General features: G+C 40.7%; 1 protein-coding gene across 11 annotated transcripts in view; it reads left to right on the forward strand.

The window, feature by feature from the left end:
• The window catches only part of NFAT5 (nuclear factor of activated T cells 5), a 56,300-nt gene that overhangs the window by 24,707 nt on the left and 7,082 nt on the right, over window positions 1-24,511 (forward strand). For 2 of the 11 annotated variants that reach the window (XM_015874236.2, XM_015874237.2), the window contains 12 exons: window positions 2,676-2,737; window positions 3,193-3,751; window positions 8,344-8,536; window positions 9,846-10,036; window positions 11,607-11,779; window positions 13,877-14,011; window positions 14,170-14,222; window positions 15,616-15,748; window positions 16,388-16,468; window positions 19,784-19,923; window positions 20,442-22,881; window positions 23,441-23,687. In XM_015874236.2, coding sequence (XP_015729722.1) covers window positions 3,222-3,751; window positions 8,344-8,536; window positions 9,846-10,036; window positions 11,607-11,779; window positions 13,877-14,011; window positions 14,170-14,222; window positions 15,616-15,748; window positions 16,388-16,468; window positions 19,784-19,923; window positions 20,442-22,881; window positions 23,441-23,679 — 4,308 coding nt within the window. In that variant the 5' untranslated portion in view covers window positions 2,676-2,737; window positions 3,193-3,221 and the 3' untranslated portion in view covers window positions 23,680-23,687. Of the gene's footprint in view, window positions 1-2,675; window positions 2,738-3,192; window positions 3,752-5,710; window positions 5,872-8,343; window positions 8,537-9,845; window positions 10,037-11,606; window positions 11,780-13,876; window positions 14,012-14,169; window positions 14,223-15,615; window positions 15,749-16,387; window positions 16,469-19,783; window positions 19,924-20,441; window positions 22,882-23,440; window positions 23,688-24,511 lie in introns of those variants that run through there. The other 9 variants (XM_032447012.1, XM_032447013.1, XM_015874233.2 and 6 more) reach the window with 6 other exon arrangements.

Here is a 24,511-nt window from a genome sequence, read left to right on the forward strand (position 1 = left end):
GTAACTTCTGTGGGTTCTCATTTGGTTGATCCCATTTATTTGTTTACTGGATCAAAGGAAAATGGGTTGGCTAAAGGCCTGCCTATGAGAAAATACAAACTGTATTCAATTGTCAGTATTTGCTTAACTTAAATTGTTCGTAGTTATTAATTTGTCCCCCTAAACATATTTTACATTTTGGCTATTCTAAAATAGCCGGCTTGTTTAATTGGCTTCGGTATTTGTCATCCTTTCTTACATATTTTAGCTGTTAGAACAGGGACAGTGCTGGCCTGCACATGCTATTACACTTGCATGTCTCTGGATGGTAGTGGCATTCATTTGAGAATATGGCTGGCTGACAACAGAGGTTTTCTTGCCATTTTTTTTCATCTCGATGCTGATGTTTCCATAATTTAATTTTATCGGGATGTCTCTGACACGTGGAGGAGAAAATAACCAATGTGTAAAGGACACTTTGTGCTTCTTTCTTTCCCTCATTGAGACGAAACCTGTACGTTCATACACATACATGTTTTTTAAAGTTAGGAACAAAAGATGGAGAAGAAACTGTTTGGGAGCTTGGCAGAAATAACTGGAGTAGCTTAAATGTTTCTAACTGCTGCCTCCAAAAATAATGAAAATGTTAGCAGCTGGCTTAGCTTCGTATTGAGAAGTATTTTGTTTAGTGACTTAAAATTCTCTAAGAAACAGAAGGAAAAATCCAACTTGCATTTCTGGATGGGATATACATTGAGGCAGTGGATGCACAGGCACAGCACAGTGCAACGTGTTGCACTTGTTGTAAAAAGATGATCCTTGATATTAAGCTCCCTATAGAGGAGAAGTCCTTCGATCCTAGAGCCCTGCTGCCAGGTTCAATGCACGTAATTATTTAATTCATGGAACTATAGAACATCCCGAGCTGGAAGGGACCCACAGGGAACATTGAGGCCAACTCCTGGCTCCGCACAGCACCACCTGAAAATCAAACCGTATTTCCGAGAGCATTTGTCAGTCTTTGTCACCGACAGGAAAGCATGAGATCTGCATACACTGCATGCATCGTGACGTACGCGATGCTCAGCTTCATCCACTTAAAAAGAGCAGAAGCGATTTCTTAAACAGGGGAGATGCTGCTGTTCAGCAGCCCAGCCCAGCATCGCTGTGCTGCGCTCCATGTATTCTCCTTGCAAACACCCCACATATTTCTGTTTCTTTGTGTGCATAAACGATGACCAGAAACTAACTCTATTTTAACAAAACAAAGGAAGCATCACAAATAGCAACAACCTCAACTCAAAGTGGCTGCAAATCAGCTTCTAAATATTGTCACTGAAATTAATATCTGGATTTAATAGTTCTTGTCAATCCTATCAATGTTTGTGAAAAAAGCATTGCATTAATGCATGATATAGAAAGGATAAATTTGCCTTTAAATTGGAATGCAGTTCAAAGTGACTGAATCCTCCAATTTCAGCCACTATATTTGCCAAAGAACAAACTGGAAAATGGAACTGGTATCATTCATCTGCTCCTCTGGGAGGTTTGAGGAAGGGACTCCCTGTGTGAATAGAAGCAGAATTGATTTTTGGTGTTCTGTAGTGGCCACTGCATTTCACTTGACTCCAATGTGAAATACCTTTGATTTGCTTTTCATTTTATTTAGTACAGAAAAGCTGTAAGAAATGAATACCTTTTTAAAAAGTCCTTGTCATCGATCATGGATGACCCATGTGAATAACAAGTAGACTGTGTTACAGGAAGATTTTCTGACTTCTGATGCTAATTAAATATATATTATAGCCAAATATACTTTTATGCTACTCTTAAATGGATTACGCTGGATAAAACAGTTCAACTACCTCTAAGACTTTTAAGCTTGACAGTTTTCAGTGATAATTTGGATTTTAAAAAAAATAAAGTATTACATTTCTCACTATAACTTCATCATAACCACAACTGATCAAACACGTTGTCTTTTTACCTATGTCTATTATGAACAATTGATTGCCAAATTCGATTCTTTTTAAAGCTCATATTTATAGTGTGAGACGTAGTTAGCAGGGCAGAAATAAAGAAAACAGCATCTCCTCCCTAGGAATTTAAAATCTGGATATAAAATCCAGTTATTCCTCAGTGAGCTACGGCTGATTGAAGTAAATAGCTGTGTCCTTTCTGCTGCCTCCTCTCAAACCTGTCAGCCTCCATTTTCAGCTGATTTGGCTATCGACATTCTTCAGTGGAAATGATTGTGCTGCTCTCCAGACACCTTCAGGGTTCTGTTCTAATCAATTTGCTGCCCTTTGTATTTGTACAACATCTTCATCTATGGGGCATCTGGAGGAGTTGCCACCACGCTGCTTAAAATGCCCTGCTTAACATGGATTTGTTAGAGGACTCTCCCAAGCCGTCTCTGTGTGCTTAGGGGACTCAGCTAATGAAGTCTGAATGAAGTCTAATGCGGAATTTAAGACTGAAGGAGTCTAACTACAGAAACTTTGCCTTGTGTCAATATTCACCAGTCCAGATCTCTTATCCCTGCTTTGAACCTGTAAAATGAACAGCTATGTCATAGTGACTGATACCAGTTCCATTTTGCCTACCAACTCAGTTGATTTTATATTTTATTTCTCATTTATGATGGAATAATCAGCAGCTCTTTTCTCATTTATTTTCTCATATTTTTATTCCAGGATTTGCCTCTGAAGCAGGGAGTGTCTGCATTAAAAATGACCTGTAGTTCTCTGCTTCATAGGTTAGAAACTTATTTTAATATTTTGTGGCTAAGCACAGTCCCGTCTTTTTCAAAAAATAAAATCCAATGATAAATGATTTAATTGGCATTGAATGTGGATTATAAGCATTTTGCATTGGGGCTTCCATTATTTTAGATGAAATGGCTTATACACAAATAATTAGTCCAGCTGAGGCAATGAAGGCTCTGTTTACTTGCAGCCATTTTTCTGAATTAACTGTAAGTTTTAAAATAGTTGGCCACGGCGCAACGCATTAAGTCTTATTTGGGCATTTCCAAAGTACCGTATTGGCTTTACTGCTTTGAGCATTGACAGTCCAAAACTTACCAAATTCCAAATATTTGTCGGGGGAAAGAAATCTGTTCATAAATCACTTTACTTCAATGGGACTGCTATAGCCAGCACACACGCAGAACCATGTGTCTTGTATTTACTTCTGAATTGTACACCGCAGATGCTTCTTCAGCTCCTTCCTCTTCCTCCATGGGCGGTGCTTGCAGCTCCTTTACCACCTCTTCCAGTCCTACCATTTACTCTACCTCAGTCACCGACAGCAAGGCTATGCAAGTGGAGAGCTGCTCCTCAGCCGTGGGGGTAAGTAACCGAGGGGTAAGTGAAAAGCAGTTAACCAGTAACACGGTCCAGCAGCAGCAGTCAACGCCGAAGAGACACACAGTGCTGTACATCTCGCCACCACCTGAGGACTTGCTGGACAACAGTCGGATGTCCTGCCAGGATGAGGGGTGTGGATTGGAATCAGAACAGAGCTGCAGTATGTGGATGGAGGATTCACCCTCCAACTTCAGTAACATGAGTACCAGTTCCTACAATGATAACACTGAGGTGCCACGTAAATCACGCAAACGAAATCCAAAGCAGAGGCCAGGGATCAAACGCCGAGATTGTGAAGAGTCCAACATGGATATATTTGATGCCGACAGTGCCAAAGCGCCTCACTATGTCCTTTCTCAGCTCAGCACGGACAGCAAAGGCAACTCAAAAGCAGGAAATGGGTTGGTATCTGCATTTTTTTTTTAAAGTTCTATCACCATATGAAAAACCAAACTAATAAAACTCCCTTCCCGTCAACCTCCTGCTCAGGTTCTCACATAAATTCCTTCCCTTCTCTGCCATTCCCTTTGGCGTCCTAGCCCATGATAAAGTCTCATTAGACTTTAGCTGTTTAAACATTAAAGATTAACAATCTTTAAATAAAGGTAAAGCTAAAGTTTGTCACAACAATTGGAGGAGCACTGATGCACTCATCTGTATTTTTGTTTACTCAAGATTCCTAAAAGTTTGCACAATCTCATTTATAAAATGACTGTGAAAATGTTATTGTATGTAAAAACAAAGGCAGAAGTGGACTGGACGCACCCCAAACCTTGCTGCTTCTGCAGTATTTTATGTGAGGATTTCAGCCTATGTGCTTTACCTTCTTGTTTATCTCTTTCTCTATTTTCAAATAGAGAGAGTGATGGGAGTAGAAGTTAATGGCTTGTTAAAACTTCTCATCATTTAAATTAACGTAGCCTTTTTAATAAAAATGTTAAGATTCCATGGTGAACTAAATTTTGTTTTTACTTGTGAATTCACTTCTGTATTTGATTTTTCAGAAATAAATCTCTAATCCTGTTTCTCTCTGTGCTTCTGGGTTGTGTGCATGTGTGTGTCTGTATGTGGGCACGCCTGGGTGGTGGTCTCTCATCTCTCCCACTTCACACTGTTCATTAAATGCATTTCAGTAGTTGCTTAAAGACAAAATATCCATCAGCTTAGTGTGTTGATTATATATATATACATATATATATATTTTATCTTGTGGCTTTTTTAGTACTCTTAAGATGGTCAAATGGATAGATTTGGTTATTTTCTTTTTGTTGTTTTTTGGGGGGAGTTATTTATTTTGTTTGTGTTCTTACGTATGTGCTTGCAGTATGTTCTAATGTTCATCACAGTAATGGTGAATATTAAAGTATGAGCGGTGGGAAAGATTATGAACTTCTCATATTCCAAAGGGAAAGAGCCTGGAGTCTGTATTCCCAGGGTCACTGCAGTTCCATACTTAAAATTTCACTGTGAGAAAGTGAGTCTGAGAAACTCTCCAGAGTGTGCTGCTGCTTCTTCCTACACTAGGTACATCATTATGACAAATGCTTTAAGCTTGTCTCATGTTGCTCAGCATCTCTTATTTTGGCAGCTAAAAATTATGATGAACTGTTAATTCTAGCTAAAACCTAGGAATCAAATTAGCATGGTTACTTGGATCAAGGAAGCTGCTGCCACCAAGCACAAAGGAGGTCATTCACTCAGTAACAAAGGAAAGAAACTCTTATCAGGAGGCAAAAACTGATTTGTGGCAGAAAGAGGAGATGTGGTAAACTTGGGAACAGGATACGAGATTTCAGTCCAAGGCATCACAAGTGTATGGTATTCCCTAGAATATTAGGGGCTAACCAATGAGCATTTCAATACTTGCATCAGTATCCTGTGAACAAAGGGTTGGATAAGCATGTATCTATAGCGTCTCATTTAGGCTAGATTAAACTGAAGCAAAAATCTTATGTAACAGAACTGGCCTTTTAAACAAGAGCTTTGCAATAAGAGATAGCTACGATATGGAAGAAGTTAATTCTGTAGTTAGAATATGCAGCTTCAGTGTTACAGATGTAGGTCACAGAAGGGGCCCACACAGCTTGTAAAACTTTCTCTCCTTAGGGTTCAGCCAAAGAAGGTCATTTACGTTGGGCTTGAAGAAAAAAGCCAGGAAAGAACGTTTGGTGATTGATGACATGGAAATAGAGTTTGTCTCAAAAGAGACTCCTGGTTGTCTTTCAGAGGTAGAAAAAAGAATTTATTCCTATGGAAACTCTTAGAAATTCTGAAAGCCTTTTGAAAATAGATAAGTTAAAAGTGATTTAGAGCAAAGATTCTCAGATTTCAGTCATGCTTGGTCTCGCTTTCACTTTCAGGTCTTCACTTGGAACAACCATGATGCAAGTGCAGGACCAGACAAACGTTAACTCCTGAAATCTGTTTTAATAGAATCATGGGTTTTGCCATTTGTATTTTAGAAAAGAAGTGCTAGCTTTGAGGAGACATTGTCTGGTAACAATTAAGCTAATAAATAAAGGTGTGTGTGTGTGAAATATTATTTTTACTACTTGTATATGCATGGCTACTAGTGTTATAAGTTGACTAAATTAAAAGGATGTGTAAATGATATATCCTGGCAATCTGACAAGTAAGAGCTCTGAGAAATTCGGGCGAAGTCTTAAAAATCACTTCCATGTTTGTTCATCTAATCTTGCTGAGAGTAATCCTTTCTTAAGGGAAGACTTTCCAAGTAATCGTTAGGCAGCATCTCTTCACATAAGCGCTGCAAGGTGTGAAATGTCAGTATGTTGACAATGAAGGTAACTTGGTTTTAAGAGCAAAGCGCTCTCTGGAAAACATAGCAATGTGCTGGAGAGGCCAATGAGTCAATGTCACACTGGTAAAATTGGTATTTTTAGTATCAGAAGTGAATTTCACTTTAACGGCTGCCTCTCTGACTCTTCCCTTCAAAATTCTCTATGTAGTTTTTTGTGTTAATTTATTTAGCTGGAATTGTGAAGTGCAACAAGGTCAGTGGACGCAGCCCATGTGCTGCATTTCCTGCAGTGAAGTGAGCCCAGGCAGAGGTGAAGGCAGCACCTCGCTTAGCGCCGCCGTGTGCCCTGCAGCTGGCCTTGCTTTTCCTTCCTTTTCACATCCCCTGCGGGAACTGAACTTCAGCTGTGTAATTTAAAGTTCTGAATAAGAAAAAAGACATTGAGTGAAAGTTACTAAATGTATTCCTTTTAATGGCTGGTCTGTTGGATAATGTCCTGACAGGAAGTACAGATAAACGATAATCTAACAAAGCCTGAATTCAATTACTATTTATCTTAGCTTGTACAACAGCAAAGAGCATAGCGGTGTTAACTGCAGTGTACTTAGTGTATCACAGGTTTTGTATACACTACATGGAAGACAACTTGCCCCTTTTATGTTCCTAAAGCAAGGCCTCTTTTTACACAGCATTTTCCCAGCAGCCCGTCTGACTTTTCTCTGGCTGTATGCAGGGCTCAGGGCAGAAGGATGCTGCTGTGTGGGCCTCCATCCCTCCAGCTGTGGCTGGCTGCTGTGAGCTGCTGGCACAGGCCTGATGGGGTCGGGGCAGTTGGGGAAGGAGGAGCAGTAGGTCTGTGGCCTTGCCTCCTCCACACTTAGCCTTCAGGAACAGAAAAAGTGAGGTTCAGGCCCAGCACAAACCTCCCAGCAGCTCCCCGAGGTGCACCACAGTCCTTTGTGACTTGCACTGCAGACCTTTGGAAGGTCTGATATAAGTTGGAGCTCAGGGGACAGAGCCCATCCCTCCCTGCAGACACAAGAGCTGTGCTCAGTGCCTCAGGAGTGTTGGCACATGGTGAGGCCTTGTGCTGTTCCACTGTGCAGCAGCTGCAGGAAAGCTGTGACGTACATTAGTGTAGGTCACCTGGCAGCTGGGAAGAGAGCATGACAGGCTGCTTCAGCATCAGGTCCGAGGCAAAATCAAACAGTGGGTGAAGGTAGAAGCAAAGCTCTCAGTATTGTTGAAGAAAAGGTGCTTCTCTCACCCTTCTCCTTCAGAAAACAAGTCCTTTATGAGTTACTTCTGTATGTCACTAAAACAAGATTTTGGTTTCTGACTTAAAGCTGCTTTCTTCAGATTGAGTGGCACTTAAAAATGCCTTTCTGGTAGTTCAAAGAAAAAATGATGTATTTTTCTGCCTGTCCCATTTGCTCTGGCACATTTAAATTTGTTAATGTTAGATGGATTTACTGGACTTCACGATCATTAGAAAAACCTGCTCTATGTTAAATCAAGAGTTACCTTTCCTTTTGCTTTAAAGCGAACTAAGAATCGATCCCAAAATGTTATGCTTTGGAGGGCTTCTTCATTCCAGTTTTAATTATGGAACTGATCACAGCAAATACAGAACATCTTAACGTGCACACCTGCAAAGGAACACTCTTTTGCTTATACCGCAGCTTTAAAATGTGTGCCATTATGTTGGAGCCTTTTACTACAACTAATTTGTTTTAAACATAAATTTATCAATGTGTTTTAACAGAAATTAGTATTTGAGTCTGCATGGAGATGCAAGGTCGGGAGGAGACAGGCATGAGGCTGTTTTCCTATTTAAAGTATCATTTTAACCTTAAATCCATTCAGTGTGTGTGTGTACCTATGTATATTTTTAACAGAAGTTCCAGTAATAATGGGCTGTATCAAGTACTATGAAAACAGCAGGTTATAAGCCTTCTGTCTGTTAATATAGTTTTATGCTAATTGCTTTTCCCTTCCTTTATGTTTACTCTCTGAATAAGCAGTTCCTATTTGCACTGGATGGAAGAGGCAGGGAAGCACCATTCCTCTTCATCCTGCAGGTCTCCTTCTCTGTCAGAAGGAGAAATCTCTCAACTATGAATCCTCTGCCCATTAATATACACATCTTCCCCTTATAGCTCTTCTGTGATTTTATTTTTACTGGGGAGCTGCTTTTAACATGTTTTTAATGGGTCTGCTTTGACTTCTCAGAGCGTCGGAGAGCCAGAAAGGAGCTGGAGGGAAGAAGACCCCGATGTTGTGTGGTCAGTATCCAACCAAAAGTGAGGGGAAGGAGCTGAAGATAGTGGTGCAGCCAGAAACCCAGCACAGGGCTCGTTATCTGACTGAAGGCAGCCGAGGCTCAGTGAAAGACCGGACACAGCAAGGTTTTCCAACTGTAAAGGTAGGCTGTTCAGTATTAGGTGATATGAAAGTTCTTTTTCAAGGGATACTTAAGTAGATGGGAGCTGGTTCAGTTCAGATCAGGCCTGGAATTTTTACTTTGCAGTCTCTTTACTGTAATGACTCTAAAACTGTACTGTGCCTCTTCCTGAGAGTACAAAGGCACCTACTGGCATCACAGCGTTACAAGAGGCAGGAAATTTCACATCAAGGCAATGATACCTCATCTGTGATGCATGTTCTTTAGGCTACAATTAGACGAGCTGCATACAGATAGCCAGGAAGTTGAAAAATGCAAAAGTAGGACAGCAAAATTCTGTAGCTGTTCAATTGCTGCTGCTGATGGCTCATCATTATGTCTTACTGTATTGTCCTTTCCTCTAATACATTTCCTTAGTTATTCCAGTTAGGAAAGCAGCAGCGCAGTTCTCAATACAAGCCAGTTTGTTGGGTCCACAAAAAGAAAAAAAAAAAAAAGAAAAAAAGAAAAAAAAAAGTTTGTTTTCCTTGCAGGCCTTAAAAATGTGTGCTGTTTACAGGGTTGTAAAATGCACGTGTCTTTAAAGACCAGTTTAACAGCATTGCAAGCACCTCCAACACTTCACTCCGTCCTCTTCAGTAATATGAAAGTGCAGTAAAGTTTCATAAGAAAAGAATCCATTCATATACTCCAGTTGCTATGGTGATTTAGTGTTCATTTATGTGGGCTTTCTTAATAGGCCTTTGTTTGTCTGAATTCCCTTTTAATTCCTTTCCCAGTTACCCCTTAGCACCCGTTGGTGAAAATGTTCTGTTTGGAAGGGTCTCGCATTGCAGAGTTCCTGGAAGCTCGGGCTGTTTCACCAGCAGAGAAACTAGTTCATACTCTGCACACAAAACTACTTGGAAGAGTGAAGCAAGAAATGCATCAGCAGCTTAGCCTGAAAACTACATTTGTTGTATTCTTGAGAAACTTGTTTCTGTTAGAAAGCATTACCTCTTAGTAAAGTGTTCATTAAAGTACCTTATGGGAGCCATGGCCTTTCGAGCCCTTTGCTGTTAACCTGTTGGCCTGAGTGCATACATGTGAGCCTGTGATAGGCCACCTCCAGAGGTCTTTTGGCTTGGCCCATCTGTAGCATGTAACCTAGCTACCATTCTGTGATTTCATTTAGGAACTGGATATAGAAAAAATCATGCTTACGTTTGGTTTGTTTCCAGCAAACACTGGGAGCAGGTTCACTTCAAGTTCAGCTGCATGAAATGTTCCCTGTTTTAATGAAGACGTTGCTGTTCAGTTGAAATATCTGATTTGTGCTGCTGTGTTTCAGCTGGAAGGTCACAATGAGCCGGTGGTGCTGCAGGTGTTTGTGGGAAATGACTCCGGCCGGGTGAAACCACACGGCTTCTACCAGGCCTGCAGAGTTACGGGGAGAAACACCACTCCCTGTAAGGAGGTGGATATCGAGGGCACTACTGTTATCGAGGTGGGACTGGACCCTAGCAACAATATGACACTTGCGTGAGTAGTTCTCATTAAAAAAATAGGCATATTTTAATTTGTTTTCAGAAACTGATTTTCCTTTCTCAGTTGGACTGCTTAGCAGTTAGAAGTATGAACATCTTGGCACACGTCAGGCACCTAGAGCTACAAGCATAAGTGAAACATTTAAATCCCATTCTCTGCTTGTTTATTATGCTCAATGTTTAGTCTTGTCTTTGTGTAGGAGTTTTCTGTGGACTTTGTTAATGGAGTTTCATGGACTGTTTAAAGGATAACCTACACGTTCAAATTGTACGTGAACCATGAAGTTGTCACTGGTTCCACTGATCTCTTTTCATTTAACAAGTATGAAACTGCTTATCAGAAGAGGAAAGGTGAAGCAGAATCTTTAGTTCTCAGAAGGGTTGGGACATGTAGACAAGGAGGTTAAACTGAGTTTTCTCTCCTCTCTGTGCTTGTTCCACTTCTGTCACTGCTGTCAGGTGGTTCTTTGTCATGAAAGCCTTGTGCTTTCCTATCTTTACGGACTTTGTCTGGTCAAATGTAGGCAACAGTTTGGACACTAAATGAATGATTGTCAGATGCGTTTAAGCTGTATGTGCTGCTGCTGCTCAGGAGGGGTGAACTCAGTCTGATTGATCGTTTGACTTTTTTGTTTTATATAACATTTTCCCCATGTTAAGTAAAAACTTCCTCTTAAAATAATTTATAATTGCCCTCAAGTGGTAATATAAAACCTTGTAAGCAAATTGATACTGGAAGGAATGAGTTTCCAAGGAACACAAGTTTTGCCTAGGTTGTTTTCTCACAAGATACCCGAATGGCTCAGGAATCTTCCTGGTATGTCAGCAGTGGTGGTGTAGTTGTATGTTGATGGCAGTGGCAGTGCCACGTGGGAACTGCTGTCTCTTCTCCTCTCTATTGCCATGCTGTTCCTCCTTGGGTGACATGCAGTGCAAAGGTTTGCTGTACTCAAATTCAGAATCAGATGCCCTGTGTACTTTTTGGATGTAAGGCCTGAGATCGTGGTAGAGTTACTGTTCTTTTCCTCAGCATATCAGGCTGAGGGTTTTGTTCGTTTATCGTTTCTTCTAAATCCTTCTGCATCTCTCATGTCTTTCTAAAGGTTGGCATGGCATTGCTCTCTCTCACCCTCGCCCTTTGTATCCATTTATCCTAGTACCACAGTTACTGCCTTAAACTTTTTGGTTTATTGCTGCTTTAAATCAGTCCAGAATGCTTTTCATTAATAACTCTGCAAACCCAGATCTAGTCTAGGGAATGAAATTATAAACATCTCTGATGACAAATCGAATGCTTACCAGAATTACTTTCTTATATGGCATTTTCTTTTCTACGCATAGTATTTTCATGTTCCTTCCTCCCATGATTTAGCATCCAAATTAGGTAGGGATGAATTGAAAACAGCTATATGATGAGAAAGGCTACATAGAAATTTCCATGTGAATAATTAATAATATTTCAGTAGTTACTTCAAGAATTGTGACTTTATATGGTTTGCATAACGAGTGAAAAGATTTTAAAAGATGCTGAATTGATTAAACTCTCAACTGCTTCTTATTGCCAGGGTTGATTGCGTGGGAATACTGAAGCTGAGAAATGCTGATGTTGAAGCTAGAATAGGGATTGCTGGCTCCAAGAAAAAAAGCACACGTGCCAGGCTGGTATTTCGTGTTAACATCACTCGCAAAGATGGTTCCACGTTGACTCTGCAGACACCTTCTTCCCCTATTCTGTGCAGTAAGTATCCAAGCTAAAAATGTTGGTATCAGAGGACTCTGGGTTTTGGTGTGATTGAAGGAGTAAGGAAAAAAAATCACAGCAACAATAACATGAAAGCTATGTTAATCTGTGATTATTCCAGAACTGCTCTAATCAAATGGAATGATCTTTATTTGGAGTAGTGTGTTAGTTAAATGACTGACCAGTATTTAAAAGTCATTACAAAATGGCTAATCTGTTATTAAATTCATTTTTGCCTTTTAAAAGATGAGAAATTCTTTGAACTGATTGTATGACTTTAAAACAGGTTTTAATCTCTTCTGTACTGTCACTTCCATCTGCCAGCTTTCAGTGATAGAGATGACTTGTCATAAGTTACTAAGCATGGCTCTGTACAGATGTGGGAGTTCATTGAGCCAGAGGGGGAATCTGTTCTGGTTCAGTGCAAGAATTAAACTTTTTGCAACTATTTATTAAGATGCTCTGTTTAACACTGAGAACAGATGGCTGCGTTGACTGTTTAGGTTGTGCTGACCAATGTGGAAAATGAAATCGGAGTAGAGCTGCTGCATCGGTTACAGGGAGTTTGTCAGAGAAAAGACAGGAAAAATGATGCAACAATTGCTGTTTTAAATTCTTTGTATTGATAAACAAGGGGATAGGAGAGCTTTTCCTCTGTACTTGGAATATAGTGTGATTATGCAAGTGCATTAAAAAGAGAGAGTCCAGCAGTGCCAGGGAGGTTCTCCTCCCTTCTGCTCTGCTCTGGGGAGGCCACATGTGGAGCACTGCAACAGAACAAGGGGCAGTGCGCACAGGTTGGGGCACAGGGAGTTGCATCTGAACAGGAGAAAAAATTCTTTCCTGTGAAGGTGGCAGAGCCCTGGCACTGCTGCCCAGAGCGATGGGGGAAATCTTTCTCTGGAGATATTTGGAACCTGCCTGGACACTTCCCTGTGCTTTGTGGGAGCTGCTTTGAGGGGTTGGTCTGGGGGGACTTCAGGGGTCCTTTCCAGCCGCTATGGCTCTGTGATTCTGTGCCACATTAATAATGTTCCCAAAGCTACAGACGTGAGATGCAGGCCTGTTAATGAAGCCTACTTAAAGTGTAGGTCTTACTGATTTGCTAGCAAACCTAAATCTGGTTTCTCTATTGAGAAGTTCATGTGCACTGAGCATATTTAGTAGCTGCGTAACGGTTGCCTAGGAACCTGCTTCAACAGTTGTAGAAAAATCCTTTCTGAAAGGTCATTAAATAATTTGGACCGTTATGGTATGTGTGCTCTTCTATGCAGTAAGCTCGGAGAGTACTATTATTAAACACTGAAAGTGGGCCACATGAATGCAAAACGCAAGTACAGCCTTACGCCACTAGGATTTTATGGCGAATAGAAAAGCTGGCTGAACAACCTCTGTTAGGAATTGGATTTATTTTGTTGCATATTAAATGTGACAAAGTCAAGATGCATTATTTTAAAAATCCGGTTCTTTGTTCAAGAGCCCCGAGGGAAGTTTAGATTCTTTGCCAGGAGGGTTCCAAAACAGTGCTCATGCACTGAAGTGTGTGCCTGTATTTCAGCCATTTTGGTGGTCATTTTCCTTTAGCACAAGCAGTTTTATTTGGTTTGTGCTTCAAGAAGCACAGAAATAGTTTGCAGCACAACCAGTTTGTAACCTCATAGCCCACGATTCGGCCGATGACTTTGGAGAGGCAGGGGTTTGTAGGGGTGTGTGTTGGTAAGCTGCATCCCCATTGCTGGTTCAGGGGTAGCTGTAGTCCTCAAGGAAAGAGATGTGACTGCAGCAAGGATTTATATTAGCAGACATGTGTAGCTCTTGAAAATGGCTCAAACACTGAAAATTTTGTTTGAAAAGTTTAAGAAATGGAATAGAAGGGGAAAAGATGACTTGTGGGTCGTTCACCAACACGTGTTTAAATGTCAGTACATTTAAAAATAAATAATAGAAATAATATATTTAAAGGAAGAAATTTAGGATTTGTTTTGTTCTTTCCCATAAGTGAAGTAAGTTATAGACCTGTAAACAAAAGCTTGGTGGTTTTTCTGGGATATTGATGTTTTCTTGGATTTCAATCTGTGTTTTTATCAATTGCAGCTCAACCAGCAGGAGTTCCCGAGATCCTGAAGAAAAGCCTGCACAGCTGTTCGGTGAAGGGCGAAGAGGAAGTTTTCCTAATTGGCAAGAACTTTCTAAAGGGGACGAAAGTGATTTTCCAAGAGAATGTTTCTGGTTAGTACGAAAGCAACAACTTCTTGGAGAGAGAGAATGCTCGTGTTGTTTCTTACAGAGCAGTTGTAGAGAACAAAGTGACAAACTGAATCAAAGGCACTAAAATAAGTTGCTTTATATGGATGAGCAATAAATTATGCTTTTTGACTTTCATTTAGATGAAAATTCTTGGAAGGCAGAAGCTGAAATAGACATGGAATTGTTTCATCAGGTACTTCTTATTACTGTTCTGTTTGTTTTTTAAACTTAATATTTTTCTTTTTATGATGACCTGTGGGCTCCCTTTTAGCATGATCAAATCACTGATTCTTAGGTTTTAAGTCGTTGTCTTGGCAAATGTGCTCCAGGAGCACTGGGTTATTGCAAATAAAAAGCACAGCATAGAATCGGGGAAGTGGAGCTTAAGAAGATTTCACTTTTGCTAAAGCTATTGTGTGTGGCTCCTGTTGATGAAAGCTGGAAAATGTGCCCAGTGGCTTCGTTTTCAGTCAGCGCTGTTGAATAATGGGGAGGGAGAAAGGGCTTTCCTTGGTTGGAAGAAAAGAAAAACAGAATTTTAAACAATATAGGCAGTATTTTTAGTGCTACTTTTAATTTCTTGAATTCTGCTCGGATTTGACTTTCCGTATTTTCTATATTAAAGTGACTATTAACTTGGAGACAGATGAGCCGTGTAACTTCTGTCTCTTTGCCGCTTCACAAGCAGTCAGTTCTTGTACTAGAAAAACAAACAAAAAAACCAAACCCCACAAAAAAGTATTTGAGGTGTAGAAAGATTTTGCTTTCTTTCGCTGAAAAGGGAATTGCAGTGAGCCCAAAAGACAGAAGGGCTACAATAAATACATAATGTGCAGTTCTTCTCTGGGACGGCTGCCTCTAAGCTGTAGTGATGAGCTTCTCTTTTGGGACTGTGATTTTGCAGTCCGTTGCTTTTTTCCAAAGATGAGATGTTCGTTTTGTTGGATCTGCATTTTTTTCCCCCCCTCCTTCAGTTTAAAAAAAAAAAAGTTAACTAAGTGCCTAAATGGGCACAGAGCTGCTCCATGGCAGACAGGTGGGAGGAGGCAGCCAGCCTGCCTGCAAACTTCTGGGCTGAGTGGCGTTCTGTGTGTGACCCATCAGTGTGTAAATTAGAAGCTGAAACACGCAGATCCTAATTATCCTTCTGTCCAAAGTAAAGCAACAGTTGGTGTGCAGAAATGCTTCTCATGTAACTGTGTCGAGTGGAATGAGGCAGCGAGCTGCTCCAGCTTGACTGTGCTGCAGCTCCGGTGCTTCTGGATAATCACACTTTAAAATCTGATGTCCAGGAAGTGCTGTCTATGAAACAGTGGCTGTATGAAAGCTGTTATACAATACAGCCTGCAGTTCTGTTGTGAAAATGAGAAGTAGTACTGCAAGCTTCCTGATGTACTCTGGGCTGACTAATTCTGACTCCTTCCAAAATGAAATCAAAATTGTTACCAGCTGACTTCACTGACCACGTTTTCATCCATTCTTTCTGGTGTCTTATTAGTCTGTTCCTATGTTTTGATGGAGGTAGATGGCTATAATAGTACTGGAGTGAGGTTTCTGATATGATTTTGCTGTTTTTGGCATTACAGAATCACCTTATTGTGAAGGTGCCACCGTATCACGACCAGCGAATAACCTCAGCTGTTTCTGTGGGAATTTATGTGGTGACCAATGCTGGACGATCACACGATGTGCAACAATTTACGTACACTCCAGATACATGTATGTGAAATGGAAAACAGGAGGGAGTGGGCATCGACCTGCTCAGCCTTGCTTTCCTAATCTCATAGTATGTGTAACAAATGTTAAATAATGAGGATCTTTGCAAACTCTGCTTGTGGTTAAGATTTGCTCTGCCACAGAAAGCCAACTCCTTGGATTTCATTATTCATGGATGTGGGTAGCTCAAACAATCTGCATGGTGCTGCCATCAAAATCCATTGATGGGTATCAGTAGCAGCTGTTCTTAAGCATTTCTTCTGTAAGGTTCAAAATGAAGCTGAGTAGGAAAAATACAGGCATCCTTCATACAGAACAGAGCAGAAAAACAGCACCAGCTTTTACTGTAAAGAGTGAAGTTTCATGACGTGTTTTTGTTGCTTTATCCACATGACAGCGTGCAGTGCAATCGCTGACTTCATCTTTGGAAGTGAAAATGATATTGTGGGCACTGCGGTTCACGCTTTGTGAACTGTGTGTTCGCAGGCATAAAGAAAGTTTCTGATGGCTGCAGAATGCCACTATGAGTTTCCAAAAAGCTTAATTATTTTAAGGTATAAGTAACTATTTGAGTTTGCTTTGAGGATTTTTTTCTTGTTTGCTGTTTTAATATAAGGAAGTTTTCAATGTGTTTTGCCTCAGCAGCTGGTACTCTGAATGTTAATGTGAAGAAGGAAATCTCCAGCCCAGCCCAACATTGTTCTTTTGAAGAGGCTATAAAAGGTACTAAATTGATTCTTATCGTTGTTGTTAATAATTTAACCATAAATTCCCACCCAAGTTTTGCAGGAATGAATCAGCAGCAATCCTGAGAAGCTAAGTATGCACTTAGAAAATCTGGCAGCATTCTTGCAGTGGGGTTTGATTTCTAATCCTAAGTATTTCACTTAATAGCTGTATTCCTTGAAGTATATTGTAACATGAGAGAGAGCAGAGCAAGAACTTCAGCAAAAATAATTTTTAAAGAATTGTTTTCATGCCTTGGAACCTGCATTCCAATCTTCGCTTAATACTCTTACAAAGAAGAGGAGAGAAACCTAAGAATACAGTTAGTACAAATGATTCAGAAGCTGTGTAGTGTCAATTGAAGTTAATAAATAAATAAATAAGGCGGCAGGGGAAGGTTCCAGGAGGAGAGCCCTGAAAAGCCCTAACATACTAACTTGGTACTATTCCTTAAAGTTATAATGGTGTGGTAACATGGTGTGGGCTGAAGCTGTCCAGTGATTTTTATGGCTGCTTTCAGTGGCTCTGGTAAGAAAGCGAATTCTGGTGTTTTCAGCTTTCTTTCCCTCAGTGCTGTTCCCTTTCCTTGTCATTCTGTCCATGAAAGGTTTGTTGCTTTATTCCAAGGGAGAATCTTGTAGGCTTGCCTGGTTTTTAAGTGAATCGATCCTTCCTATATTGAAATAAAGGAAGGAAATATTTTGATTGTTTAAACTATGGCAGTGTACAAAGGTCAATGGAAATTTCCATAGCCTGCTCTGGTGGAAGTGGATTGAAAGGTAAGCAAATTAACAATGTGATCACAAGTTTGATAGGAATCCATAGCTTCAGGTTAAAATCATGAAGCTCATGTTTAAGGTTAATAGCTGTACATTTGGCCTTGACAGGGGATATTTTTATAAGTCGACTTTACAACTTGTTAGGTAGGATAATGCAAGATATGATGAGTTTAAACCTGCAGAGAGTAATAGGGGAGAAATTTGCAGAAGGGTTTAGGGCGATGAAACAAGCTGATCAAAGGATTGGTAAGACTTCTTAGTAGCTAGATTAAAAAGATAAGGATAATAATAGCCAATGTATCGGGGCAAGCCTGACATCTATCTAATCTAGTATGGAGGCTTAAGCAAGATGAGATAGCAGCTGCATTGGGAGAGCAGTGCTGTTCACATGCACACACGTGGTTCCTATTGGCTCATGCCTCTGTTCATGAGAGAACTTGTCTTTTCCTTGTGTGGATTTTCCTTTGGCTTTTTTTTTTTTTTTTTTTGGCTGTTCATTCCTGTACCTATTCAATGTGATTTAGGCTGGAGGTGAACCTTAGGTCAGACAGTTTTGTCTGCTTTATCTCTACATGTCCCAGCTTATCCTTCATCGCTGTTCTGAAATGATAAAGAGCGAGTGGGGATCCAGCGGAACGCTGCTTTCTTCCTGTTTGTTTGGGAACAATATCACAGAATTCATAATACAGGTGCCATCACGTACAGCAGCCTCAGACAAATAGAATAATCTGTTGCTGCCCAGGGCCTGTACAGTTACATACTGAACTTTGGGGCCTTTCTGTTCTTATCATGAGCAAATTCAAACTTTGTCTCAGATATCTGTAAATATTCCCTATAAAGTTATTACATCTGTATAAATGCAAAAATCGAACACGTTGCTTCCCAAAACAGTTTCAGATTTGTTGCTCCACAACTGTAGATTTGAAAGATTTCAGGAGCAAGTTATATTTCAGGGCAACATTTAGAATAATAAACTTGGGAAAGAGGGGTGAGTCTGCCTCAGGAAATGCACATCCTTCAAACAGAGTGGCCACCCAGCATTGACTGTGGATGGGTAAAGATGGTTACAGGCTCCAGTTTCACTGGGAGAAAAGGGAAAGAGATGCTTTGAAAACATAATTGTGGCAGTTCAGAAGTTCTAAAATACATAAATCAAAAAACACGATACAAACCAAAACCAACAGCAGTTTTCTGCTTTTGAAAATTCTTTTTTATTTTTAATCTCGTTTTTTTCATCTTTCCAACCAAGTATGTCACTATGAACCAGCATACTGTTGCTACTGCCTACGCTGTATGGGACTGGAATTTTAATTACCCAAGTTTTTATTGCTTCCAGTTATTACAACATGATTAAACATGTAAGAGTGGAAAACTTGTTAACTGTGACTGCACTGCAGGGAGCCGCAGAGCGCTGTGTGTGAGTGGCTGTCCTGAGGCAGACATGGAGAGGGATTCCTCTGCTCAGGTTGCATTCCTTGCCAGCAGCACGGCCCAGCACTCCGGGCCACGTGGCCTGTGCTTCTGGAGCCATCCCAAATGTGTGGGTTAACGGGACGGGAGGAGTTGGTTTGGCTGTTGGTACACTGATTTGTGTTGGTACACTGATGACTGAGAATTTATTACTATAGATAGAAGATAACACTTCAGGAGACAATATTTGCTCGTATGTAGAATAAACAAACACGTGAGAACTGTGACACAGGGCATGGCGTATTGTTGATACAGATTTGCAAAAACTTTACTGCCGTGTTATTGTAAGATTTAAATTTGTTCAGGGTATGGAGATTTTCTGCTGTATGTTGAGGATTAATTCTTTAATCTACTTCAAAGCTACTTTCAGGTCCGTGGTCTTCACATTTTTCTGTTGATTTGCTCTAAGCTCAGATAATTTCAGCAATATTTTAAATCAGGAGAACTCATTTCATTACTGCAGTGATCTCAGCCTATATAATATTTATATTTTTATCTGGATCAGCAGTAATAAAAGCAAGGAGATGTAATTTGTGTTAAGAAGCCACCTTTCTATTTCAAAAAGAAAGAAAGGCACTGCAAAGGCAAAATAACAACTTGCTCTCACTAGGGAGCTGGCATGCAGATCTATCTAGTTTTCACTTGGTTAGTTCTTGAACAGAGCAAAAATACAGTTTGAGTTCTTTGGGTGTTCCATTCACACTTTTATTTGGAAAAAAGAACCCAGACATTTCTAAAATCGAAATAGAGTACAGCTAAATACAGTATGGCTTAAAGGTTTTGTGGAAAGATGTGTTAAGCTTTTATGTTTGCAGTTTAAGACAATTGATGGTTGGCTGTCCTGGTCCAGAAAGATACAAATGAAAGAAAACATGAACAGTTTTACTGTTTCTTAGTATTATCTGATGTATATTTGTAATGATCTTTGCATTTTGGCATCTTATATGAGAATCTGAGCTCTTATGGTAGTACTGAGAAGTTAAATGGGAAGCAGGCCACTGCTAGAAACCTGTGCTTTGTATAGTGAATGTTCACTCTTCTTTCTCATTTTTATTTATGAAAGCTACCAGTTGTAATCTGGAGAAGGTAAATATTCTTCCTAGTGCCTTGATAACTCCACTCATGCCAAGCAGTATGATTAAGAATGAGGATGTGTCTCCAATGGAAGTAAGCGCGGAAAAAAGATCTCCCCCTGTCTTCAAGGTAAGTTTGATTGTGATCTGAAGATAATTAGCTTCAGTACTCTTAATTACGTCTACTCATCAGCCTGCATTCTAATAGTGCACAGTGGAGAAGAGTATGCGCAGAGAAAATGACATGTCCGAGATTAGTCTGGCCTTATGGTCTCAGGGCATGGTTAAAGTAATGGACAGTTTCCTTTGAAAGTAACTCTCATGTTCCTACATTTCTGCCTTGGTTGGTTAATGCTACTATGATTAATGTTCTTTTTGTCCTGTGACACAGAATAAGTAAACTATTGCAAGGATATTATTTTAATCGCTTCTTGGTATTGCTTTCCCTGAATTGTGACTTGACTCGTCCTTGAGATAGCATTTCCATCATTTTCCCACTCATTTGCTTGCATTGCTGGTTATGTATGAAGAGATGCACAGCCATCAAATATTCCATCATCTTTCCTGAGCGTTATCAATTGGTGGAGATAGTATAAATGTAATCTGATAAAGCGTGTGAATTGCTTAACGTATTGCTGCTCTTTCCAGGCTTCAAAAGTAGTTGGACCAACTCAACAAACATTAGAAAGCAGTATGCCTGGCATACCAACTTCTGCTTCCCATTTACCTTCTGAAAATGAAAAACAGCAACAAATACAGCCTAAGGTCTATAATCCAGAGACTCTAACTACTATCCAAACGCAGGACATTACCCAGCCTGGTAGCTTTTCATCTGTCTCTACTCCAGGTCAGCTGCAGAACAGTGACACGTTATTGCAGCAAGCTGCACAGTTCCAAACAAGAGATTCCCAAACCAGAGAAGTTTTGCAGTCAGATGGCACGGTTGTCACTTTGTCACAGTTAACTGATGCTTCGCAGCAACAACAATCTACACTACCAGAACCAGCACAGGCATTACAGCAACAGATTTCATCAAGTATTTTCTCGTCAGCGAGCGGTGTGAGTCAGTTGCAGAACACTATACAGCAATTGCAGGCTGGAAATTTTCCAACTAACACTGCTACAGGCAGCAGTAGAAATGTAGACTTGGTGCAGCAGGTACTGGAAGCTCAACAACAGTTATCTTCTGTTTTATTTTCTGGGTCTGACAACAGTGAGGATGTTCAAGATCAGCTAAATGCAGATATCTTTCAGCAAGTCAGTCAGATACAAAATAGTGTAAATCCTGGGATATTTTCCTCGTCAGATACAGCTGTTCATTCCAGACCAGAAAACCTTTTGCCTGGAAGAGGTGAAAATGTTCATTCACAGCCTGAGAATACACTGTCCAATCAGCAACAGCAGCAGCAGCAGCAGCAGCAGCAGCAGGCAATGGAGACTTCTGCAGCAATGGTGATAGGAATCCAGCAAAACATTTGTCAAGCTGCTACACAGATGCAGTCCGATTTGTTCTCTTCAACAACTTCAGGGAATGGAGCCCTCCAACAGTCACCTGTTTACCAGCAGGCTTCTCATATAATGAGTGGGTTATCAACGAGCGAAGACATGCAGATGCAGTGCGAATTATTCTCTTCATCTCCTGGTGTTTCTGGAAGTGAGACCAATTCTACAGCTCAGCAGCAGGTCTCCAACAATGGGCCTACTATATTTCAGGCATCAAGTTCTGCAGATGGAGAGGAAGCTTCAGGACAGAGTAAGCAGATGCAAAGTTCTGTATTTCAGACCATGGTTCAAATGCAGCACAGTGGAGAAAGTCAATCTCAAGTTAATCTCTTTTCATCTACCAAAAACATGATGACTGTTCAGCCAAGTGGAGCTCAGCAGCAAGGAGGTGGTCTGTTCCAGCAGGGCGGAGAAATGATGTCTATTCAGCCTGCAAACTTTATGCAGCAATCTCCACACTCACAAGCTCAGCTTTTTCACTCTCAGAATCCTATTGGTGATACTCAGAATATATCACAGGAAACACAAGGCTCCATTTTTCACAGCCCAAATTCCATTGTCCACAACCAGACCAATACTAATTCGTCAGACCAACTGCAGCCTCCGATGTTCCATTCACAGAGCACCATGGGTGTATTACAGAGCTCTTCGGTTCCTCAAGACCAGCAGTCTGCCAACATGTTCCTTTCCCAGAGTTCAATAAGCAACCCAGCAACTCAAGAAGAGCAGATGTCATTCTTTACAAACCCAAGTTCCATTTCTCCTCTTCAGGCAGCAGCAAACACTGAGCAGCCAACTTCTTTCCAACAACAGACACAGATATCTCATATCCAGAGTTCTATGCTTCCCCAGGAACAGCCACAGACTCAGCCTGCTCAGCAAGGTTTGTTTCAGCCTCAAGTACCATTAGGTTCCATCCAGTCCAGTTCAATTCCCCAGAACCAACAAGGAGCTATCTTCCAGCCTCAGCATTCAATAGTTGCTATTCAGAGCAGTCCTCCATCTCAAGAACAGCCACAGCAGCAGCAACAGAACATGATGTTCAGTAATCAGAATGCAATGAATACAATCGCTTCTCAAAAGCAAAACATGATTTTTAACCCAAACCAAAACCCCGTTACTAATCAGGAGCAACAAGGCCAGTCCATTTTTCATCCACAGTCTAACATGGCACCAATAAACCAGGAACAGCAGCCCATGCAATTCCAGAGTCAAACTACAGTGTCTTCTCTACAGAATCCTGGATCCAGCCAGGCAGAAGCACAGCAGCCAGCCATCTTCCATAACTCACCACAGATCCAGTTGGTCCAAGGGTCAGCAAGTTCTCAAGAGCAACAGGTCACCCTTTTCATCTCTTCAGCTTCCATGTCTGCCTTGCAGAACAGTATGAGCCAGCAAGATCTGCAGCAGTCTCCTATGTACTCTTCTCAAAACAGCATGGCAGGAATGCAAGGAACTGCTTCTCCTCCACAGCAGCAAGCTTCTTTATTTCATAACACGGCAGGAGGTGCTATCAACCAGCTGCAGAATTCTCCTGCTTCATCTCAGCAGACTTCAGGAATATTCCTGTTTGGAATTCAGAACAGTAAGTGGTGCCTGACAGATGCCTGACTGGGAGTTTAGAAGAGCTACTGATGGGAGTCTGCAGGACAATGATTATTCACTTTTATTATGTTTAATTAAAAAAAAAAAGTAATGTGGCAGTACAGCTGAGTATGTACGCATTCCTGTTGCTCTGAGCATATACTTATGTTACCTTTAGCAATGCAACAGTACTCTTAGCTTCACTGTTGGTTTTCCTACCCTTAGAATTAGCATATGACAGAAACTGCCTAGAACACTGTGTGTGTCTAGATATATACTTAGTGCTTCTCTTATGTCACACAACTCGTTTTTCTTCAAGCAAAATATTTTTCTCTGACATATCAGTAGTGTTTGGTCATAATACAGAGTCTGTAATTCAGAGTGTATACCTTGAGCCTGTGCATATACTTGTAGGGAGTGGTGAGCAAAGGTGGTGATGTGAAAACTCCCTGTAACATCCTACAGAGTTGGTAGGGATATATGGGAGGAAGTCGGCTTATTCGCCACATGCATTAATCAAATTGAAATTGTTGTTTTCTTCTTTACTTACTGCTTAACAGACTGTAGCCAGCTGCTGCCTTCTGGACCCGCTGCACTGCCCGATGAGTTGATGGCCATCAGTCAGCCAGGTCAGCCACAGAGCGAGGGCCAAGCAGCAGTGCCAGCGCTTCTCTCCCAGCAGATACCAGAGACTTCTCCACTACCTTCAGCTATGGCACCCAGTCAGAATATTGAGAAAATAGATGATCTGCTTGTTTCACTGCAAAACCAGGGGAACAATATGACCGGCTCATTTTAGTTAGGCAAGTAAGTAGTGTGTTTGTGTTTCTGAGCTCTTTCCTGCTGTGCATACTTTTATTCAGCAAGTTTTCCTTTGGAGTGTATCCCTATGCGTCAGGCGGTCAGGTAAGATATCAGTAATGATGAATTAAGAATACAGTATCAGTAAGTGTAACAAAGAGTTACTTAAAATAGTCCAAAATCAGTGTTTCTACAAGACAGTTGGCTGAGTTTTGTTGTTTGATTGCTATGTGTTTTGTCATTTGTTTTTATAGTGTAGTGCCTCAGTAGGAAGGAGTGAGTGGATCACTGGCAGCTTGGCAGACAAACATTATGGAATATGGCTGTAGTTAAAAGTGTACGGCTTGCTGGGTAAATAACACGGCTCAAGTCTGTACTATTCTGAAGTTGCCCTCTGAGTTACAGTAATGTAACATGAAATCAAGTTTCTGTGAACTATGGCAGGTATTGAGTGTGTCTGATGGTGAGTCTTTGTTAAAAATGAGATCACAGGATCAGCAGCGACCAGGAAACATTCTGCTTTTAGAAGATGCCTTTTTTAGAGAGGCAAAAGAGCCTTTGACTCCAGAATCTAACATTATCCACAGAATGTTACTTTAGAAAATTGAGTTGCCATCCTGAATTCCCCAGAAGTTTCACTGAAGGGAGATTGTTTTGAGTGAAGATACAAACTTGAATTGAAGGAAGGTGATCCGGCTGTATGGAGGAGTGCGTGATTCTGATATTTGCTCATAGTTTGATGTCTGCTTGTAGAGGACATTTTCAAGATGAGATGAAGGAGCTGTGTAGAGGTAGGAAGGTGACTTCTGTTATATCTAACTTTTTTTGCT

This window comes from Coturnix japonica, chromosome 11 (genome assembly GCF_001577835.2).
Source record: "Coturnix japonica isolate 7356 chromosome 11, Coturnix japonica 2.1, whole genome shotgun sequence".
Lineage (NCBI taxonomy): Eukaryota > Metazoa > Chordata > Aves > Galliformes > Phasianidae > Coturnix > Coturnix japonica.